The following is a 22,767-nucleotide window of genomic DNA, read 5'->3' on the forward strand; positions in this document are numbered from 1 at the left end:
AAGCATGTGTGGAGGTGTAGGGAGTAACACCCTATTTATATACACAGAAACTCTTCATGATTGGGCTATGCATGTGAAAAAGATTTGAAGAATATTCAACTCTAACTAAGACTCTCACTAAAAATAATCCTTAAACCTTTTTTGTACTGCAAAACTTTTGCAATCCTCTAATACTATCTCTCACCCCCAATAAAAGTTAACAGCTAAGAGAGAATTTAATTAACCCTTTGATTATCATTGACTATTCCATAATTAAATTAATTCAACTATACATTTTTTAAACGAGGTTTCATATTTTTATATTGAAGCAATTTATTACCATATTACAACAAGAATTAAGAACACCTAGTACGAGCCAAAAGCACGCCAATATCATTTAAGAATTCAATAATACAGGGTTATTATAATAATAATTTTGAAATATTAGAAATATATGTTATTTGTTTGAATCACACAAAAGAATAAACAAAATAAAGAAGAGTTGAATTGATTTCTTTAATAAAATTGTGTTTTTAAAAATTTTATCTTATTAGAATTTGATTTCACAATTGATTCATTTTTAAATAATAACAAGAAAAGTAAAGAGTATAGGAAATGTGAGATTTGCATAAATAATTTTATACTAGTTCGGATAAGAAAATCATAGGTATAGTTGTTAATATTTCTAAGGAGGAATTAATCAATCACTAAAAATAAAGTAGAGCTTACAATTACATATAAGATAATTTAGGTTTATAAATCATCTCTCTTGAAGTCACAAGAGATGAAAGATAAACGCCTCCTTTTTAATTCTCACATAGGATAAAGAAACACATTATTTGAATTCCTACATTCTTGAATCCAAAAGGAATGAAAACCTTAATTAAATCATATAAATGGTGAACAACTTACAACTTCTTCCGACAACAATGGTGACACTCAATCACCCATGAATATATGTGGAGAAAGTTATCGTTCTATCCAAAAGATTTTTCAAAACCTCTTTTCATAAGAAAGTTTTAACCATCACAACTCTAAATGTTTGAGAAAAAAATTATTTTAGAAACTAGATTTGGGTAAAAAATTAGATTAAGAAAATGAAGAATCAGATTGCAATTGCCGCGATAGAAACTTTTTATTTTTTTTCTCCCGATGTGATAATCGATTACCTGAAGATGATTATCACTAAGAGTTTTCTAAAAATCATTTTCTCTATATAATAATCAATTATCATATAAATTTTAACAAAACATCTGAATTAATTTAAATAATCAATTATCATTATAGTTAATCAATCATTACATAATATTTTTTAAACATTTAAAACTTTTCTAAGTGATTTTATACAAAGTTTTGTTTAACTCTTTAAATTAAGTCATATATATATATATTATTCATAATAAGACAAATTATAAAATTTTTAATTTCGAAACATAATAAATTACAAATCTTTAAATATTTTATATGTTTAAGTTATTGAACTTGCTTTTATCATCTTCAAAATATTTTTTTTCAACATTTTGTCTTTTATCAACATTATTATTTTGTTATTAAAATGTTACTTAAATATATTTATCTTAGTTAATATTGAAAAGATATTAACATAATTTGTTAACATATTTTCTATACGGGTTTAGAAATATATTAGTACGAATTTAACATTATACCCCATATTCAATATTACTTTATATTTCTACGTCGTTCACATATTCTTTAATGACTTAAGTAACGATAAGAACTATTTTTCCTAAAAGAAAATATATTTTATTTAATTTCAAATATTATAAGCATCATCATGGGTATAAAAAACTCACCGTTTTAAGTAGCTTCTTTATTCAAACCTCCAAGAAACTCGTGAACGGTAATTACCTTTATTTTCTTCCCTATCTCATCACATCACATCACATGGGCGTCCATGGATCTTTTTCTCACGTGATTTCGGATTTCGTTAGTTAAATCTGCTAATCTTTCCGGCGACATCATATATTTTGTGTTTGTTCTGCATTTATAATTTATACTTTCTTTTCATCAAACAACACCAACGAGTGGTGTTGCTTTTGTTTGGGGACACTGTGCCCACAGTTTCCACTGTTCCGTTGGTTTCTCTCTCTTCCTCTCACACGACATGAATTAGCCACAGAGACAATGAATTCAGGAAAACCTTTAATTAGGTCAACTAATATTAATTATACAATCAATCACACTTGTATTAATTCATACCATTAATTTTTCTCTACTTATTTCATCAATATTCAATCTTTAATCACTTTTGATATCTATTATACATAAAAGAAATTATTATTTCACAAACATAATTTTCTTATATTTATTTGACATTATTATTTTTATTTCTATACAAAAATCTACACTTTTATAATTATTTTATTTTTATACTATTTGTGAAATGGATGTAAGAGTTCATAATGTCATTATTCTATATATAAATAGTAATACATAACATATATGACTTCTTTTTTTATAGAATCATGATATATTAACAATTTTTTGACAATAAGACACACATTATTAATTTATTGGTCTGTTTAAATTTATTTTTTTAAAATAGATTGTGATATTTTAACAACTTTTTAACAATATAACACGTGTCATCATTTTCTTATTTGAATTTATATTTAAAAAAATATTTAAAACAAATAAATCATAAGATACTACATGTGTGCGTGCGTGAGATGAAAATTTAAGTGAAGTTTTGAGTTTGAAATTGAACTAACAAAAATGTGACATGTGAGAATATCGGATTGATGGAAATTGAAGTAGTTCTCTGTGCATGCATGCGAACTGCTTAATGAAATATCTTGTTTAAAGTTGAATAGTTGTTAGTATGTTGTCGTTTTCATTGTTAATTAGAAAAAACAAGTGGAGTCCACATACATCCGCTCTTAGCTAGGTTTCTAAACATCAGCTGTCTCTAACTCCCAAATACTGTGGGCACGTAGTATATAGTACCTGCGTATATACTCCCTCATTCGTATAAATACATGACAGCTCTACTGGAACAAAAACCACAACATCATTGAGCTCTACCTTGATGGCCCCGAAGCAATTTAGCTGCGACATGAATGGTGGTTTTGAAAGCAGTGTGTGTGATGTAAGCTTAGAAGGCAAGAATGAAGCGGCGACGGAGAATGCGAAATGCGAGTGTTGTGGAATGTGTGAGGAGTGCAGCGAGGAGTACATAGGGCGCGTGCGTGAGATGTTCTTGGGGAACATGATATGCGGATTGTGCGCTGAAGCTGTGCATGTGGAGATGGAGAAGAACGGTGGGAGAAGAGAAAAGGCTTTGGAAGAGCACATGAACGATTGTGTGAGGTTTAACTGGCTTGGTAGGTCCTATCCTGCTTTGTATCAAGCTCAAGACGTCAAGGAGATCTTGAAGAAGACTTTAAGATGCAGACCCATTTCCACCAAGGATTAGAAAACATGTATACTTCTGTAAGCATGGTCATTTGTCAAATGGTAATAAAAAAAAATTGTGATATAAAAATACCTTGCTCTTTTATCTATGTATGAAAGGAAAATCATACTTTAACACCATTTTTTGATACCATTTTGACACTGCACACATGTCAAAATGTGATTGGACGATTTCAAATTAAAAAAGTTGAGGCACGGGTATATTTGGAAGAGAAAAACCAAAGTTTGTTTTTTTAATTTGAGATCGTCCAACCACATTTTGATACGTGTGCAGTGTCAAAATGATGTCAAAAAATGGTGTTAAAATATCATTTTCCATGTATGAAAAGGGTTTCATCTCATTCTGCGAAGGAGCGATACCATGACACATTTTTACATTCATTTAACACAAAGTACATGGATAAAGTATTTTTTTCAAGAAAAAAAAGACTAAAAAATAAATAAAAGTAATGTCAAATAAATGTAAAAAATTTAGATACGTCAAAAAAAAGAATATTATTTTTATAAATAGAATTTCTACAAGTAATTATGAAGAATTAATTATAACATGATTAATAATAACATGATAAATAATAAGCTTAAGTTTGTATTGCTTTATAATAAATAGGTTTAATGAATTTTGTAAGATCATGACTATTGGACCAAATAAAAATAAATACACTTGTAAATTGATTTTCTTTCTTGTATATGTTATAAGTGAAATTTGCTAAAAAAAAAAAAGTTTACAGAAAAACTATGATACTTGACGATGGACAGATAAAATAAGAGAGGAATATATTACAAAATCGATACATTACATGGTGTGATAATAGTTCAAAATAACATTGTGTTAATGAAATGTTTGTAGAAGTATTCGCGTGTCATTATTAAAAATATTTTTACACAAAGATTAATTTAATTAAACTTGACCCTTTTTAAATATCTTCCTTATCTACATAAGAAGATGTGATGATGTTAAGTAACTCAATTGATTAAAGTAATATTTTTTATTTTATTTTATATACATATACTCAGTTTTTAATATTTTTGTAAATATTTCATCTTTAATAAGATTTATTATTATTCTATTCATGTTGTAATTGTTAAATTTCATTAGCGCAGGTTGAGATGCTTTAAAGTGATAGTGTGTATAAAATAAACTCTTTTAATAATTATAAAAAGAAGCATATCTCTGAAATTATTATTTTTTAAAGCAAAATAGTTATGTGATTCAATTACAAATTATTATATTATGTCATAACAATATTACAAATCCAAATAGTGATTGCTATTGATTACTCGCGCATTAAATTCAATCTATATAACTCATAACAGATTAAATGAATTCATTTATGTTGTCCATAAAAGTGTGTAATGAAAAAAATAAAGTGAGATTTTATTATATATATATATATAAGATCATTTTAGTTTTGTAGATTTTTTTTTCTTTTATATATTATTAGGTGAAATTACTTTGTTTTATAATTAATACGATGTCCCTACGACGGAATTTCGTGATAGTTTTTTTATTTAACAAAAGAACTAAGTATTGTTCCAAGTTTAAACTCGAGATGATGACATGTCTAAGTCTCAAGTTTAAACTTAAAACTATTTTTCTTTTGGAAAAAAAATAGTCATGATAAATATTTTATTGATGATATGAGTAATTTTTAATAACCTTAATGTCTAATTATTCATAAATTGACATTAATTAGTATATATCTAACTTAATCTTAGTTCATTTTTTAATTTTTTTATTCAGTGCAGGAAGCAAAAACAGAACAAATAAAAATGATTAAGTATGAAAACAAAATTCATAGTAAAATGCTATTTTCATACATTATTTATCTTCTTGTTCGTTATAAAATGCTATAATCCTTTTGGTAAATATGTAAATTATTACAAAATCTTACATATAATGTTTATTAATAAAATAAAGTTATAATATATAAATAGGACAAATATTTTAATAATGTTTAGTGTATTTCTTTGCTGTGGTTTTTCAAAGGAGGTGGAGATAAATAGTTTTTTTATTTTTTATTTTTTTTCATTAACAACAGTTTATCGTTAGGGATAATATTTTTAGACTTTGATTTTATTTTTGTTTTATTGTTATTAAAGTTTATGATCATAAATTTATTAAAAATTGAAGATGGATTAAAAATCTCACATCAAATAAGAAGAAAAATATATAAGGAAAATGATTAATAAATTTTTTGTCTTAGTGTTTTAGACTTAATGTGATGTTTTTGTATTTTTTTTATTAAAAATATTTAAAAAGTTGGAGAGACCGTTATTATTTAAAATGATAGATAATTCTAGATTTTAAAAATAAATAAATAATAAGGGGAGTGATAAAATGAAGAAGAAGCTACCAATAGGAACAAAAGTAAGTAGGAAATAAAACTATATAGATAAGATTTATATTTGTTCACTATAGGTAAACATGAATAAAAATATCCTTAGTCACATGTGTTCCACAAGTTTGACGCAAGTCACTTATAAATCTATACTTTTTACTGGTCTTTTTAATCTTTGGGGTTAGTTTGATGTGGTCTTTTTTTCACACAAAAACATTATAATTCTCTTCTTCCATTTTCTAATTGTTTAAATTGAATTATATTTAAAAAATCTACACATATTTAACTCTCCTCTTATAACAACCTTAATTACATTTTTTTATGTGAATATGTTCAAATGGTGTATTATCTAAATAAAATAGATTTAAGTTTGATTATTTTTACTTCTTCTTAATATATTAATTTATTACTCTGATCTTAAATAATACTCTGATCTTAAAGTCCCAATAAAATTATAATCTTTCAAACAATCTTAATATGCTAGTCTAAATACAATGACATTATTTAAAATAAATCACATTCTAATATTAATATTTCCATCATCAATGCCTACTTAGTCAAATCGGATAATAACAAAAACTAGGTATAGAAATGAAATTGTGCGTTTGAAGACCACATAATTGATAGTGGTCCATATGCATACAGCAAAGGATCTTCGTATTTTGTCTTGCTATTTTTTTTGGAGAATCATAAATGTTAAACTTAATGGAGAGAGTCATGGGAGATGATCATAGATTTTTTTAATTCTCTTTTTTTGTAAATGAATATCTTACTGAGAAACCTCTGGTATGGGCATTTGTTAAACTACAATTGTCTGGTGTTGTACGTAATGCTGTGTGCGGCTGTTTTGTGTTTATGATAGAGCTGTTTTTCGCTTTCCTTAATTGGAAATGGTTGTTTATTTAAAATTGAGCGATAGAGAGGTGTTGACGTATGTGTAAAGTTGGGTATGGTATGGTATGGTAGCAACCACTTGCAATGTGTGCATGAAACATTTCTGAAGCTTCACGAGTTAAAGGCAGAGACATATATAAGATGAGAGCTAGTTCCAAATGTCTTGGCAAACAGGGAATAGGTATCTATAAGTATTAGATTTATTGCTCAACATGTAGATGTAACATTTCTTTATTACATCTTTGCTAAAACTTAAGCTTGTTGCAGAGCTAGTGGACCAATTAATAAGTACTGATAGCGGACTTTACATGTACAAATACAGTTGGTCTGTAAAGGCATTCGAGTTGTCAATTCTCAATCAAATGCATCGTTACTTGGAAATCTTATCTACATCTTAGGTATAAATAACCACATGCACCCTTTGCAATGAAGGCATCAACTGAGGCAGATTAAGAGCAGGCTAGTTAATTTCCTACATGGTCTTATCTTTATATATAATTTCTTTTTTTCCTATTCTTTCTATCTTTCATGTCTCAAGTTTCAAACGTTAAACCAGACATTTACTTACATGTGTAACAGGAGCAGAATAAGCAAAAGCTTCGAAAGGCTGTGTCAGACGTGTCGAGTGAAATTGAGAAATACTATAGCGAGTTGAAGTTGGAGAGGCAAGAACTTGGTGCGATTGAAGAGGTGGAACAAGCTGAATGTCAGTGTTGTGGATTGAAGGAGGATTGCACTTCGGTTTATATCACAGAGGTTGAAGAGTGTTACTGTGGGAAGTGGGTTTGTGGGCTTTGTTCTGAAGCTGTTAAAGAAAGAGTAGGGCCATGTCCGAGTACAGTAGCCATGCAAGATGCTTTGAACTCACACAGGGATTTCTGCCAGGAATATAACGCTACCAGACTTAACCCTCAACTCTCGTTAACTCATTCTATGAGGGAAATAGCCAAAAGAAGTTTTCAGAATAGGAAATCCAAGCTTACTCGCACCACTAGTTATCCCTGAAATCATACAATTTCTTCACTCATGCTTCTGCTAATTTTTACATCACTTATTCATTCTTTTTCTAATCACTTTAATATTTCTCATTCAAATCATAAATTTCTCATACAATATCTAATACTGGGTTTTATTTTAGGTTCCTTTTATTATTTTCTGTAGTAACATTTTGTATTACCTTTTTCTCTCAACAATCTATATGTAGTAAAACCTTCATTAAATGAAAAAAAAAAAAAAAACATCTAACGTACTAATTAATCTCTTACTGTTTTCTGTTATTTTTTTAATGATATAGTATGACTCAACTATACTTATATGAGTGATTATATTATTTGATTACTAAGTTTTTGCTTAGGGATGAAAAAGCTTATAAATAATAATGATGTTATTAGAGTATTTACTTAATATTCATACACACTAGGTAAACTTCTTAATGTTCATCAACAACTTGATGTCTATAACTTAAAAATTCAAGCTCAGATTCTCAAAACCTTCAGTTTCCATCTCGAGAAGTCCTGGTAAGAATAAATATAATATTTTAATACATATTTAACAATTAATAAAGTGGATTATAAGTATTTCACTTCTACACCACGATTATATATATATATATATATATATATATATATATATATATATATATATATATATTATAAAAAAGGAAAAACTTATTTTAATAACACTTTTTTTAATAACTTTTTGACAACATGATACCTTGTAATTGATGTATTTTAAATATTTTTTTAAATATAAATTCAAATAGACTCATAAAGTGATAATATGTTGTCAAAAACCTGTTAAAAAGAATTATTAAAATATCGTAATAAAAAAAAATCCAACTGTAAATGAGTGGTCTAATTTTTATTGAACGGATTAAATTTGATAGTTATATCTACCAACTGTACGAAATCCGAGACCAAATTAGCATGCATGTCTTGTGTTGTGATCCTATAAGCATTTTCTTCATAATATCTGTGATGCTAGTAAATATAGCCTTTGTCTTTTACGATGAAAGGGTATATGTTTTACATTCTTTCGGATTTCCTCCTCCTTTATATATATTTATATAAATAGTAAAGTTAATATGGAACATGTGAGATATATATACATATATGCAGTTGATTTCATTCTTCCAGATCTGCTCTTTTCCTGTACGTTAAGCAGTGTCATCTACCAGGTAAACTCCTGATTTCCTGTGTTAATTAATGAAGATCAAAATAATATTTATACTACTTGTAAGTTGATTTCATTTTCTAGATTTTAATATCCGGAAGTGTGTAGGTTTATTGAAGTTGGCTATCTGGTTGATGTTCTGCATAATTACAAGCCTAAGCCAATAATGATTTCCTACAACATTCCTTTAGAATGGAGATTGAATAGCTATTATTGTTACAATGAAACAACTGCACATTCAAACATTATAAAATAAATTTTAACTAATGATTAATTTTAACAATAAAATATATATTTAGAAATCACACTGATTTCTTAATTGGAAACCAATTTTAAAACTAGTCAAAATCTTAGTATCTAATATTAATTAGTAATCAACTTAGATATACTAATTTAAAATAAAAACTATTTTAATTGGAGCTGTCAAAACGGGTAACCTGACTCGATCCGGCCCGACCCACCACGGGTGGTCACTTAGTAAGTCAATCCAACCCGGCTCGTTTATTAGCGAACCAGAAAAATTCGAACCTGGCTCGACCCACCACGGGTTGGTAGGTAAACGGGTTGGTTCACTAGTCCACTTAATTACAATTTTTTTTAAATAAAAAAAAATTACAAAGTTTTTATAATTGAAACCTAAACAAATTTCACTCCCAAATTTCACTTCCAACATGGATGTTTAATTATTTTTGAAAATAGAAAACCTAAATAATTTTTTCAAGCAAAGAAAAAATAATAAATATTTTTTTATAAAATTAAAATAAATTTTAATAAAATAAATTTGGGTAGGTGGGTTGGTGGGCCAACCTGACCCATCACGGGTTCAACCCGAATGAGCCGGGTTTAAATGAACCGGATTGAAATCTGACCCACATAAAAAAAATACAATTTTTTCAAACCCAACCCAGTTCAAACCCGTGACGGGCCGGATTGGCCGACGAGTTGTGATCCATTTTGACAGGTCTAATTTTAATCATAAATATAGAAGCTAATTATTATTTTTTCATTCATAATAAAAATTATTTTAATTATCAATAATTTTTAGTTTAATACTTGATTATTATAATGATTAATTATTTTTAGTCACTAAAATTTGCTATTATTTAAAATTTATTCTTTTACATCATTTGAATTTTATTTTGCCTATTATATGACTATGATGGTTTATAAATCAGTCTTACATTAATATATAAATAAATATAAATTTTATTTTACAATTTGATTACTATATCTTTTAGATTATTATCATATTATTTATAAATATTTATTCTTTTAATACTTTTCTTTTAGGTAAGTGATTAAATGAATTATTGAATTATTTTTAATACTTTTCTTCTTTTTTGACATCCTCGTACGTAGGTGATTAAACATAGGAGGAATTGTGAGGGAGGAAGTTTCTTCTTAGCCAGTTCATGTGGAATATTTAGCTCTAATTTCTCTGATTGTATACATTAATGTTCAAGAAGGAGATTTCAAAGGAGGAATTGTAGAGTTAAATATGATTATAGAGTCACACAAATTATCAATATATATAAAAGAAAAAGACATAAATTTAGTTACGAATAATCTATATAAAGGGATAAGACATCTAAATTCACATATATGATAAATGTTTTCTGATATAAAAAAAACCCAAAAATTCCTTCACACAATCAGGATGACTTTGATGATGCTGAATTAAAACAATCCAAAGTGAAAGTTTTATAAAAGAAATATAAAAAAGAAATAGAAAAAGAGATAATTAGACAAAGACGTGTATGGTATAAAAAGTAGTAACCGAGTTTTTGGCAATGGCCCATGTAACAGAAGAAAAAGAGAGCAGTAGACTCTGATGCAATTTCACATTCAAAATGTATTATGTATAATGAAATAAATGTAAAGTTTTGTGTTGTTCATAAATCTATGTCTGGAATTGTTTGTAAATATTAGGGATGCTTTTTTTAAAAAATATATAAACTCTTCGATGTTAGGTCCAATCTTTGATGTAAAAATTTTACACCTATGATATTTTCACATTTATTAACAAAATTAATCTAAAATGTTAAAAATAGGTTCATTCTTAACTATTGATCTTATATATGAATAATTATATATTAAATATATTAATAGTGTTAAATTAAAAATCATAAAAGGTGTTAAGTATCTAGTTATTATGTGTAAGATCCTAAAAACTTTTAAGTTAGTAGAATAAATAATGAAAGTGTTGAGTTTAGTTAAATCATAATTCTTGGAATGAGTATAATAATTAAATAAATTATATAATTCATTTGGATAGAGTATTTGGATAATATACGGAAGGTATTGAGTTTAATTCTCAGTAATAGATTTCTTTAGATATATTGATATAAAATATATAAATATGGTTTAAGTTTTTGGAGATTTTTGATAATTATCTACTGACAGAAATATTTTTGTTGATTATCGTAATTTATTGACGGATTTTATTGATAAATTTATTTTTTATTGACGATTTCATTGATGAAATCATTATAGAAAGAAAAAAATTTAACGATAAATTCGTCGGTAATGTACTTTGTATTTTAAAAAAAAAAAATATTTGTCGATAAAGTTGTCGATAATGTAGTTTACATTTATCAAAAGAAAAATTCGTCGGTAATTCGTCGATAATGCACCTAGCATTTTTTGAAGGAAAATTTCGTCAATAAATCTATTGTTAATGTACATAGCATTTATCGAAGGAAAAATCCGTCTGTAAAATGGGTGAGAATTTTCCAACCCATTATTTTAATTACCGAGAAAAGAAAATCGTCGATAAATAATTAGTTTTGTGTTTAAAATTATTAGTGGAAAGGTAATATAATGTTATCTATAACCATAAATATTTTAAGAACATGGGACTGATTTTAGTATTTATATTTTTTTTATTTTACTCTTGAGTTGTTTGAAAAAAATAAATGAGAGTTTCAATTTCCATTAATACTAAATAGTGTAGTGGTATCATAGTTTCGAAATAAAAGATTTTAAAATTTACAAAGTTTACTTATCTTTGTAGTATTCTAAGTGCTGGAGTCTTACATAATGTATCTAAAAGGTTATTCTGATATCTTCAATGCATGACTTTTTTAATGTGGTAATTAATTGATAATTGTATTTTGTAATGGATAAATAAAAATACTAAAGGACAATCACTTATTCATAAATTTATACATTTTTATTTTTTTTAATTTTGATGATTAAGATGATACATGTTTCGCTTTTGAACTTATATCTTCATTATAATATTCTATGTGTTTCTAGTGAAAATAAAATCATACACGTGTATCTTATTACAATTTGGTGAAAATATATTAGTAATTAGATAATTGATTTGATTTTGTTTTCACATATATTTTGGTATGACATAATGATGTTTAAATATGTTGACAATTAAATGCATGTATATATTTCAATTGATATACAAAAAATATGATAATTTTTTTTATGTTGGTGAAATCAATTAGTTCATTATGGTCATACATTTACATTGTATTATCTTTTATTTATATATTTTGGTATTTCAAGTTTCACTACGTGATTATTCTGTGTGGTTTCGAGACTGGTTTAGTTGATAAATTTGTATCTCACAAATAAGTTTTATGGAGATAAAAATGTTTTCTAATTTGGTATGTTAATTATATTTTTCTTACTAGTGGTATCAATTTAATATATCAAAACCAGGAAACTTCTAGCCAAGAATTTTGAAATGGAAAATCTTGGTAATATAGCTTTTGTATATATACATCGAGTACTCTAAATACTCCTAAATTGTGTAAAAAAAAAATTATATTGGAAAAGGTTCTTAAATTATATGACATGTAAAATCGTGAATCCATAGTAGCTTTGTGACTAGGAAAGACAATTTTAGACTTGTCCAATGCTTTAAGAATTTCAAAAGAAAATATACAAGATTCTTTATGCATTAGTAGAAGGAAGTTTAATGTATTCTCAGGTTTGTACATATTTAGATATTGTAAATGTTACAAGAATATTAGGTAGATAGTAATCAAATATTGGATCTTTGGAAACAATTGAACATAAAATGTGTTACTTATGGACAACAAAGGATCTTAGATTTACATATACAAAATTAAATAAGCTTAAGATAGTTAGATGTGTAATGACTCCAATTTTGCTAGATGTCAAAATAATATGAAATCCACATCAAATTATGTATTTATGGAGATGACATATCATAGAAAAATGTTAATCAATCTCTTATAACCTATTTACCATGACAATTGAGTTCAAAACTTTGTATGATATAATAACAAATATAGCTATCAATTTGTTATATAGTGGATGATACATATAAAAGGACCACTTAAGTTATTTTTTGATAACAAATTAACCGTTCTTATCCAACAACATAATATAAACATTTGTCAATAGAACATATAAACACAAACATCATAGTTGTAGATCCGTTTGCGGTTGATAATTTAAGTTACAATATATTATATATTTACATTCTTAAAATAATATAATGTAAAAAAAAATAAATCATTTTTTATTTTAATTTAAGAAAAAGCCAGCATGTCAATTCGCTTTATCCTACCTTTGGTTTTCTAATTTGGGAAACTAAGTGAACTAAGCTAAAACGAATTGTCGAATTGAAAATTTTAAGTCTGAGAGTTTTTTACAGACCGATGGATGGTCTACTTTGCCATTCTTAATAATTATAAAATGACATTTCTAGTCCAAATGAGAGAGTGATTGTTAAATCTTAATTAAATATTACTACTATATATGATTAATTATATATTAATGATATGAATAACATCTTGCCTTGTGTAAAATTAGAAAGGATAAAATGATTATGTAGTGGTAAAAGGAAATACCTAATTTATCCATAAATAATTAGGTATGAGATCACACTACGCTCTTTTATATTCTGACATTCTATTATTATAATAAAAAATTAAGGAGTTTTTTCATGAGAGTATGCATTTATTTGAAAGGATAAACGGTTGTATTCTCTTATCATTATGAATTTAAATATGTTTTCGTTTCTAATCCTAATTATTAACATAATAGATTCAAATTTTTATAAATGAGAATTTTTCATCGAAAGATTTAATGCACAAAAATAAATATTTCATAAGAAGCATGTGTGGTTAAACATTTTATTAGCCTGAACACAGATGAGAGATAACCTAAAGTAATTTATAGTGATTAAATGTAATTTGGTTCCAAATGGTGTAGGGCCGAAATTAATGATGTTAGGCCATAAAAAGAAATGATCCAATACAAGGAATGTGTGGTAGAAAAATATAGAATTAATGAGTGGTTGATTTATTAATTAATTTTTGAAATCAATAATTGTAGCAGCAGTTCCAATGTAAATTGATAGTACAAAACAGCCTGGATTTAAGTATTCAAAATTAGGTTTATTTGACAGTAAAATAAACTGCTTAAGTGCAGATCCATCAACATCAACTTTATTTGAACCAATGGTTGATTGATACATTTGTGGATCCTTGCCAGCTTAAATCCCAGTTGCAAGTGTTTCATGTGAATGATTAACAAAGAAATTGACTATAATTCATCACTTTTTCTAAGTGGAGTTTTGACACCATTGTTAGGGTTAACACCAAGTGCTGTTTAATTTGCTTAATCTCTCTAATACTCCATGTTAGTGAGTTAGTCACCATCGTAGTGGACCTTTTAGATCAACATTAATTAATATATGTATATATTATAGTGCCCTTTATAAAAGGAAAAATAAATAAATAAATATATTTTCTGCACGGGTTACTTCAATTTATTCTCTTTGAAAGTGCATTAAAACTTTTTCTATCGAATAATTGTGCTTAATCTATCAAAGCATTATTAAAGTATAGCTGAGTGATTGAACTGGACCACTAAAGAAGAACATGGAACCCTACAAATTTTAAAGAGACTCAGATCCCATCAAAGGAAAATGGATCGATCGCCTTCACGTCATGCATACCTCATTATAATGGAAACAGCTAATAGTGTATATATTCTATATACACTGTGGAGCTAAATCGACTTACAGAGTTATCATTAAACACCAAGCTTAACTACTTAATAAAGCTTCATAGAATTCTTAATATGTGATGTGCCATGAATATTACAGCACAACCTTAAAATCCACTGGAAAAATGTTCTGAAAATAAGTTAAATTTAAAAATCAAACGAAATTTAAAGTTGAGTAATCGTTGCTGCCCATAACGATGAGCAGTGAGCAGTGACCACCATCATCGACATCACTATTGCTATAGCTAGCTAGGTAACTGCACCACACTCCCACCATAATATCTCTACTTTAGCTACAATCGTTATCATCACCGACAGCTATGTCAAAACGAGTTCAACCTCATGCCATGCTTTAAAATAACAACCGATCACCTCTATTTACTTCTCTATATATCATGTGTGTGTGTGTTCGATTATATTTTAATTAGTGTTTTATATGCCATAAAATCTAGATTCATGCGATAAAAATGTTATGAAAGATACATATATACACTCCAATTTCGCATACAATTAATATGTATGAGAGACTGTCGAAATTGGTTTTTTCATCATTTTAGTGTAATTTTATTTTGGAAATTATCATAATGGTATAAATTTTAAAAAATTTCAATGATACGATTTCATAATAAAAAAGTTGTATTAAGTTGAAACAGTTCCATCACACTAAAATCGTGTCAAATAACAACAATTTATATAAAAAATTATCTAAAAGAAAAGTTGTTATAACTTGTGACAATTTCAATAATAGAAAATTAAAGTCATCATAAAATGATACGACTTTTGGAATTGAAATTTTCTTTGTTATAACTTCAGTTGATTTCATTTAGAATTGAAATTGTCACCGTATATAACGATTTTAGTTCATCTCTAATGAAATTGTTTGGACTTTGGTGATTTTAAAATGAAATAGATGATAATGGTGAAAAAGCGTTGAATTGTGTTTGTTTATAAATTATGAATGTTAAAAGTGCATGGTTTTATTATAATGAATGAAGATAGTGGGAATGAAGGAGAAGAAAAGGGAAAGGAAAATGGGGTGGCGTGGAGGATGAGAATGGAAAATTTGAGTGTAAAACCCTAGAAAATGGAGATGGGCAAAGCATGCCGGGTATGACAAAGACCACACACTGTATATTCCTTCGAGAAAGACATGGTGGGTCCGTTACTTCTCATACATACAGAGGTTGAAGACAACTGAATAACAATGAAACATTATTATTATTATTATTATTGTTATTCTTATTATAAAGTGAATGTGCCCACGGCCTCAGTACTAATCATCAGTCTATGTAACGTAAAAGACTCGCAACTTTTTTTTTTCTTTACATTCTTCTACTTTCTTCCTCCATTTTTATTTTCCCTATATTCTCTTTCAGCTTTTCTCGCCCATGGCTCTGCTCATTCCCCTTTGCCTCACTTCCAACTCCATTTTATAAAGTCTTTTTTCTTTCTCTCTGCACCTCTTTCTGCTTTCTGAGAACGAGAATCCAAGATAACAAAATAAAGTCCAAGCAAAAGTGCCTCAAGAATCTTGCTTTTTAACATGCCAATGGAAAGCTGCTCTATCCTGCGCTCCACCAACTTCTGCCCTCCAGTTATATCAAAATTACACCCTCACCCCATTTCTTTAATTTCATGTCTCTGCACTCCATTATAGTTTTTAGTGACTAGAACGTAATATCTGAACAAATATAAGCAATCGCCATGTGAGTTAATTAATTAATTACAGTCAACCAAAGAATAAACCATGAATTACCCTCTTTCCTAAATAATCTTCAAACTATAATAAAGTTGCATAATAATCTCTTAAATATTGAATATTCATCATTTGTTTCTTCTTCATTCCCTTTCCATTTCCGACAACACAATGTTCAAAGAAAAGAAGATTGCTGGCATGCATGGACGTGTTGTCCTCGTCTTACAAATAGAATTGAATCAGTTATTCTGTTCAAATACCCGCTTCTTCTTTGCATGGTTGTTTTGTCCGACAGACCAAACACTGGAATGGAACATCAAATAGAAACCAAACATCTAATGTTCTGACAACATAAAACAAACAAGTGCTGAAGTACCAAGATAGCCAAAACTTTACCAAAACTAAATTAAACCACTCTGCACCATCCTGCATGTCGTATCTTTGTTCGCGATTCGAACTATAATTACTACAGACGGGCCAGTAAATTTTATAATATATATACTTCAAAATCAAAAGCGTACTTTCACATCGACCAACCGTTAATTAAGCGTATGCTTTTCATCTATTATAGATACCGTTTAGTAGAACGTGAAGCTGATATGACGCATGATCATTCACCAAATTACATTTATCAACTCCTGTTTGCGCTTTCCACATTTTAACCTTTTCATTAGTGATTTAAATATAATAATAGCAAGAGTTTGAAGAGTTTGTTTTCAACGGTTACAGAAATTCTTTGTCACTTTCTCAAGTGCTCTGCCAGTGAGTCGGTCAAAAAAGAGCATTTTGGTAACAATCCGACAAAATCAGAGCCTTTTTCCAACATCTGTCCCTGTTTCCTTTTCAACCGTTTGTGTTCAAACGCCAATCTCTAAGAAGTCAAGGGGCAGTTTCGTAGTTAGGAATGAACTCAGTGCCCAGTTCCAGTTCTTGTAGCATTCCATCTATTTAAGCACGCACACATCCTTCTCTCTCACGTCCAACCCATCCTCTTCAAATAGTATTTCCAAGAATATTTCATCATCCCTCTCTCCCTTTCTTTACTTACTTCAAATCCAATTCTTCTCTATCCTCAATTCATTTTGACTCCGAGCATCATCGTCAGCAGAAACTAAGTACTCCTCCAATAATGATGGTTAGGTACGTAATAATATCTTTTCATTATCTATGCCACTTTTACAAATTCTCTTCCAACTTCATATATATCCTGGCGCATGCATAATGTCCTTTAGCACATGAACTGACTCACATGAAATTAATGGTAGCTACAAGTCAAACGCATCACTCATAGCCACCTGCAAAAGCTGCATATGTGTTTTTCATTTTTGTTACAACATGACATATATTCCTTTGTCTTTTTCCAAAACATACACACATAGAATAAAGAATATTTCATGATACTTTGGTATATGTTTTTTTTCTTTCTGCCCATGATTATTTTAATTGACATGCTATTGAACTTTGATCACTGATCACTAATCTAATTAAAAAGTTACGTTAATCATGTTATGCACTTTTTACAGCTTGGGATCCGAGGAGATAAATCCAAGGCAGAAGATAGAACACTGAATTGCTTCACAAAAAAATAAAACTCATCAGGAAGCTAGACATGGCCAAAGGATCTTCAGAGACAAAATCCATGACATTTATATGCCTCTTCTTGTTCATGCTCAACTTCCACTCATCCCACGGAGATCCAAAAGAGGTTCAGCTTTTATTATCCTTCAAAGCTTCCATCGATGACCCGCTTCACTTTCTTTCCAACTGGGAAACTTCCTCTGCCACTTTATGCAGGTGGCATGGCATCACCTGCGACAACAACGTTAACTCTTCCCACGTTAACGCTGTGGTGCTCTCGGGAAAAAACATGACCGGCCAGGTCTCCTCTATTTTTCAACTTCCATACGTCGCAAACATCGACCTTTCCAATAATCAGTTTGTTGGGGAAATCACTTTTAACTACTCTTTCAATTCTCTGTCTCTACTTCGTTACCTTAACCTCAGCAACAACAACTTCACTGGTTCTTTGCCTCAACCATTGTTTTCCGTGCTTTTCTCAAACCTTGAAACTCTGGATCTCTCCAACAACATGTTTTCAGGGAACATACCTCACCAAATTGGATTGCTTTCCAGCCTAAGGTATCTTGATCTTGGAGGAAACCTTTTGGTAGGAAAGATTCCGAATTCCGTCACCAACATGACCACTTTGCAGTACCTTACGTTGGCTTCAAACCAGTTAGTGGATAAGATACCAGAAGAAATTGGCCAGATGAAGAGCTTGAAGTGGATTTACTTGGGCTACAACAACCTTTCAGGTGAGATACCAATTAGCATTGGAGAGTTACTCTCTTTGAATCATCTCGACCTTGTCTACAACAACCTCACTGGACCTATTCCTCAATCTCTCGGACACCTCACTGAGCTTCAATATCTCTTTCTTTATCAAAACAAACTGAGTGGTCCAATTCCCCAATCCATTTTCGAACTGAAAAGGCTCATTTCACTCGATCTAAGTGATAATTCTCTTTCGGGTTTGATTTCTGAGCGCGTGGTTCAGCTTCAGAGGCTGGAGATTCTCCACCTTTTCTCAAACAATTTCACTGGGAAGATTCCAAAGGGTGTTGCATTTTTGCCTCGGCTCCAGGTCCTTCAGCTATGGTCAAATGGATTAATAGGTGAGATTCCTGAGGAGCTTGGAAAACATAGCAACCTCACTGTGTTGGACCTCTCCACCAACAACCTCGCAGGGAAGATTCCAGATAACATATGCCACTCAGGTAGTCTTTTCAAGCTGATCCTCTTCTCCAACTATTTCGAAGGAGAAATCCCAAAGAGCTTAACCTCTTGCAGAAGCCTTCGCCGAGTGAGACTACAAAACAACAAGTTCTCGGGGAAATTACCACCGGAATTAACCACACTGCCTCAGGTATACTTCTTGGATATCTCTGGAAACCAACTTTCTGGAAGGATCAATGACAGAAAATGGAACATGCCGTCGCTTCAAATGCTCAGTTTGGCCAACAACAACTTCTCAGGAGAACTTCCTACCTCTTTCGGGACACAAATTCTGGAGGACCTGGACTTATCAAACAACCAATTATCAGGTTCTATTCATCTAGATTATAAAAGCCTATCAGAGCTGGTGGAATTGAAGCTCAGCTATAACAAACTCTTTGGTAACATTCCAGAAGAAATTTGCTCGTGCAAGAAGCTTGTGGCCTTAGATTTGAGTCACAACCAGCTCAGTGGTGAAATACCGATGAAATTCTCGGAGATGCCGGTTCTCGGCCTCCTTGACCTGTCAGAAAACCAATTCTCCGGCGAGATTCCGCAGGATTTGGGAAGCACCGAGTCTCTCGTTCAGATCAACATTTCACACAACCATTTTCGTGGAAGTTTACCTTCTACCGGTGCTTTCCTCGCCATCAACGCCAGTGCAGTCACCGGCAACAACCTTTGTGACCGTGATGATGACTCTTCAAGCGGGTTGCCACTGTGCAAAAGCAATAACCAGAACCCAACTTGGCTCTTCATCATGCTGTGTTTTCTACTAACACTGGTTGCGTTCGCAGCAGCTTCTTTACTCGTCTTTTATGTTAAGAGAAAGAGCTTCTCGGAAGTGCGAAAAGTGGAAAACCAAGACGGAACCTGGGAAGTGCAGTTCTTTTGTGCCAAAGCAGCGAGGTTGATGAAGGTAGATAACGTTTTCTCTACGGTTAAAGAGGGAAGAGTTGTGTCCAAAGGAAGGAACTGGGTTTCCTACGAAGGGAAGTGCATGGAGAACGGCATGCAGTTCACGGTGATGGAAATCAGTGAGTTGAATTCTCTTTCGACGAGTATGTGGGAAGAAACAGTGAAGGGTGGAAAGGTTCGTCACCCCAATATCTTCAATCTTGTTGGGACGTGTAGGTGTGGGAAGAGAGGATACTTGGTGTACGAACACGGGGAGGGTAAGAAACTAAGCGAGATTGTGAACAGTTTGAGTTGGAAACAGCGTTGCAAGATTGCTGTTGGCGTTGCAAAAGCGATTAAATTCCTGCATTCTCACGCTTCATCCATGGTTTTGGTGGGAGAGGTTGCAAGGGAGACAGTTAGGGTCGACATGAAAGGTGTCCCTCGCCTTAAGGTCACCCCTCCCATAATGACATGTTTGGATGTCAAGGGTATCACTTCTTCGACATACCTTACCCAAGGTACTATACTAAATCACTATTTTACATACATTCATATTATATAGGAATATAGAGTTTCATGATAATAATCCACAACGTCGTATGTTATGTCATAAGTTAATGTTTGGTGTCGGATTGTGTGAGTGATGATACTTGATTCTACATTTTCAGAGGCAAGAGAAAGGAAAAATGTGACAGAGAAGAGTGAGATATATGGGTTGGGAGTTATGCTGATCGAACTATTGACGGGAAGGAGCGGCATAGACATAGAAGCAGGAAATGGCATGCACAAGAGTATTGTGGAGTGGGCCCGATATTGCTACTCTGATTGTCATGTTGACACGTGGATTGATCCTGTGATGAAAGGTGGAGATGCATTGAGGTATGAGAAGGACATGGTTGAGATGATGAATCTAGCGCTGCACTGTACCACAACCGATCCGACTGCAAGGCCATGCGCAAGAGATGTAGTGAAAGCCCTAGAGAGTTTTCAGAGAACTAGTTTTTGTTGAGTTTCAGCGCTGAAAACATGACAACTCAACTTTCATGAGCATTCCTCTGACCTATGGTTATAGATTTTATGTAGTCTTGTTTGAGTTTTCACTTTTTGCCTTTTTTTTTTTTTTGTTTTAATCCTTAATTTGTCGAAGGTTTGTAGTTTAGCAGAAGTTGTTGAAGAAGGGATTGCTAGGGAAATGTTTGGTTGATATTATAAGGGCATGCTTGACATAGTGCTGATGAGTGTAAAAGTAAAAGTAAATGTAAATAAATTGAATGTGATTAATAAATTAATCATATGAAAGCAATGCAACATCTTTGTATATTTCCCAACAGCTGGATCTCTCTTTTATTCTTCCACTTCTTGTTAACCCCATGAACTGTTTACCACCTGGTTTGCATCATAAATATAGGTTTAGAGTAGGTTTTTATAAATTATAATAAACTTATTATTTATATACTAATTTGTTGAATTTCTTATAAATTTTAATTTTCTGTAAAGCTTTTATAAACCCATGTGAAAAATTATATAATTATTTCTCAACAAAGCTATAAATCTCTAAAACAGTAAAACCGGTTCATAAAACTTTAAATTCGGTAAGGAACTTCAAAATTGTTTTAAAAATTAATTTAAAAATATGAAAGAATAAAGTATCTTACCATATATTTTTCTTCTTAAAAAACGTATATTAATCATTTATATTCATTTACAATTGTTATGTCTTGATTCTTAATATGAATTAAGTTTGTTTTATTTAGACCTGAGCATCTTATTTCTAATACAAGTTATTTTATTTTGTTAAACCATAAGCTGAAGCGTATATTTAATGTGATATTTTATGAATACTTTAATGTTAAGAAATTATAAAATGATATTTTAATTTAATTTTTAATGCTATAAAACTACGATAACAGATTTTTTTATGTTTATAAAGTATTTAATTATTAGTTTAAATTTAGTTATGATTGGACCACTAATCCTTTAAACGATACTTTTATTAGTTCAATGCTGAATCAGATTCTTATAACCTGGGATGGATCAAGTAAAAGTTATATTTATATTTAGAAATTATATATTTATAATTTTTTAAAAGAAATAAACTTTAAATCTAAATTAATTTTATAAAATTAATTTAAAAATTAAAATTTATAATTACTTATATATTATAATTTGATTTATTTTTAGTTTGATCTTGATAATTTTATTTTAATAAGTAAATTTTAAATTTAGTTTAATTCTATAAAATCAATTTATAAAATGATATTTAGATCCAGTTATATATTTTAAATCTATAGGCTATATTTAATTAATGTGATATTTTACTATGAAGTAAAATATAATGTTTTATATATTCCTTTTTATTCATAGCTAGCAAATACGTTATATGGGTAATCTGATTTCTTATATATGTCAAAGAGAAGAAATGAGAAGATTGTTAATGCAAAACAATGAGAGAAACAAGTATCATACTATATATTGAATATATATTGTATATGATATTTTTATTGCGTATATATAAATAGTTAATATCATAAGTTTGTTTAAATTATTACATAAAGCACTTAAAATAATTAAAGTTGT

The 22,767-nt window shown here is 29.7% G+C and overlaps 3 protein-coding genes across 4 annotated transcripts; all 3 read left to right on the top strand.

Annotated features, from left to right (window-relative positions):
* Window positions 1–3,024: 3,024 nt before the first annotated feature.
* LOC106760378 lies at window positions 3,025–3,448 on the top strand. Its single transcript, XM_014643814.2, has one exon. It carries the CDS (start codon window positions 3,029–3,031, stop codon window positions 3,413–3,415), a length of 387 nt encoding a protein of 128 aa, XP_014499300.1. The 5' UTR covers window positions 3,025–3,028; the 3' UTR covers window positions 3,416–3,448.
* A 3,637-nt stretch (window positions 3,449–7,085) lies between these two features.
* Window positions 7,086–7,786, top strand: LOC106760379. The gene is made up of 2 exons (XM_022780293.1): window positions 7,086–7,126; window positions 7,227–7,786. The coding sequence occupies exons 1-2, from the start codon at window positions 7,124–7,126 to the stop codon at window positions 7,650–7,652; spliced, it is 429 nt and encodes a 142-aa protein (XP_022636014.1). The 5' UTR covers window positions 7,086–7,123; the 3' UTR covers window positions 7,653–7,786.
* A 9,688-nt stretch (window positions 7,787–17,474) lies between these two features.
* LOC106762326 (probably inactive leucine-rich repeat receptor-like protein kinase At2g25790) lies at window positions 17,475–21,572 on the top strand. 2 transcript variants are annotated; one of them, XM_022780772.1, is made up of 4 exons: window positions 17,475–17,655; window positions 18,039–19,619; window positions 19,704–20,708; window positions 20,859–21,572. In XM_022780772.1, exons 2-4 carry the CDS (start codon window positions 18,125–18,127, stop codon window positions 21,197–21,199), a joined length of 2,841 nt encoding a protein of 946 aa, XP_022636493.1. In that variant the 5' UTR covers window positions 17,475–17,655; window positions 18,039–18,124; the 3' UTR covers window positions 21,200–21,572. The 2 variants fall into 2 exon arrangements, with proteins under 2 accessions (XP_022636493.1, XP_014501664.1); XM_014646178.2 differs by having other exon boundaries at window positions 18,039–20,708.
* The last annotated feature ends 1,195 nt before the right edge of the window (window positions 21,573–22,767 follow it).

This window comes from Vigna radiata, chromosome 5, assembly GCF_000741045.1.
Source record: "Vigna radiata var. radiata cultivar VC1973A chromosome 5, Vradiata_ver6, whole genome shotgun sequence".
Taxonomy (NCBI): domain Eukaryota; kingdom Viridiplantae; phylum Streptophyta; class Magnoliopsida; order Fabales; family Fabaceae; genus Vigna; species Vigna radiata.

Bases quoted from the DNA above. Each gene is read 5' to 3' on its own strand.
- LOC106760378 (XM_014643814.2), top strand. From the start codon at position 3,029: ATGGCCCCGAAGCAATTTAGCTGCGACATGAATGGTGGTTTTGAAAGC.
- LOC106762326 (XM_014646178.2), top strand. From the start codon at position 18,125: ATGGCCAAAGGATCTTCAGAGACAAAATCCATGACATTTATATGCCTC. The intron at 20,709-20,858 runs GTACTATACTAA...CTACATTTTCAG, and splicing joins TTCGACATACCTTACCCAAG to AGGCAAGAGAAAGGAAAAAT.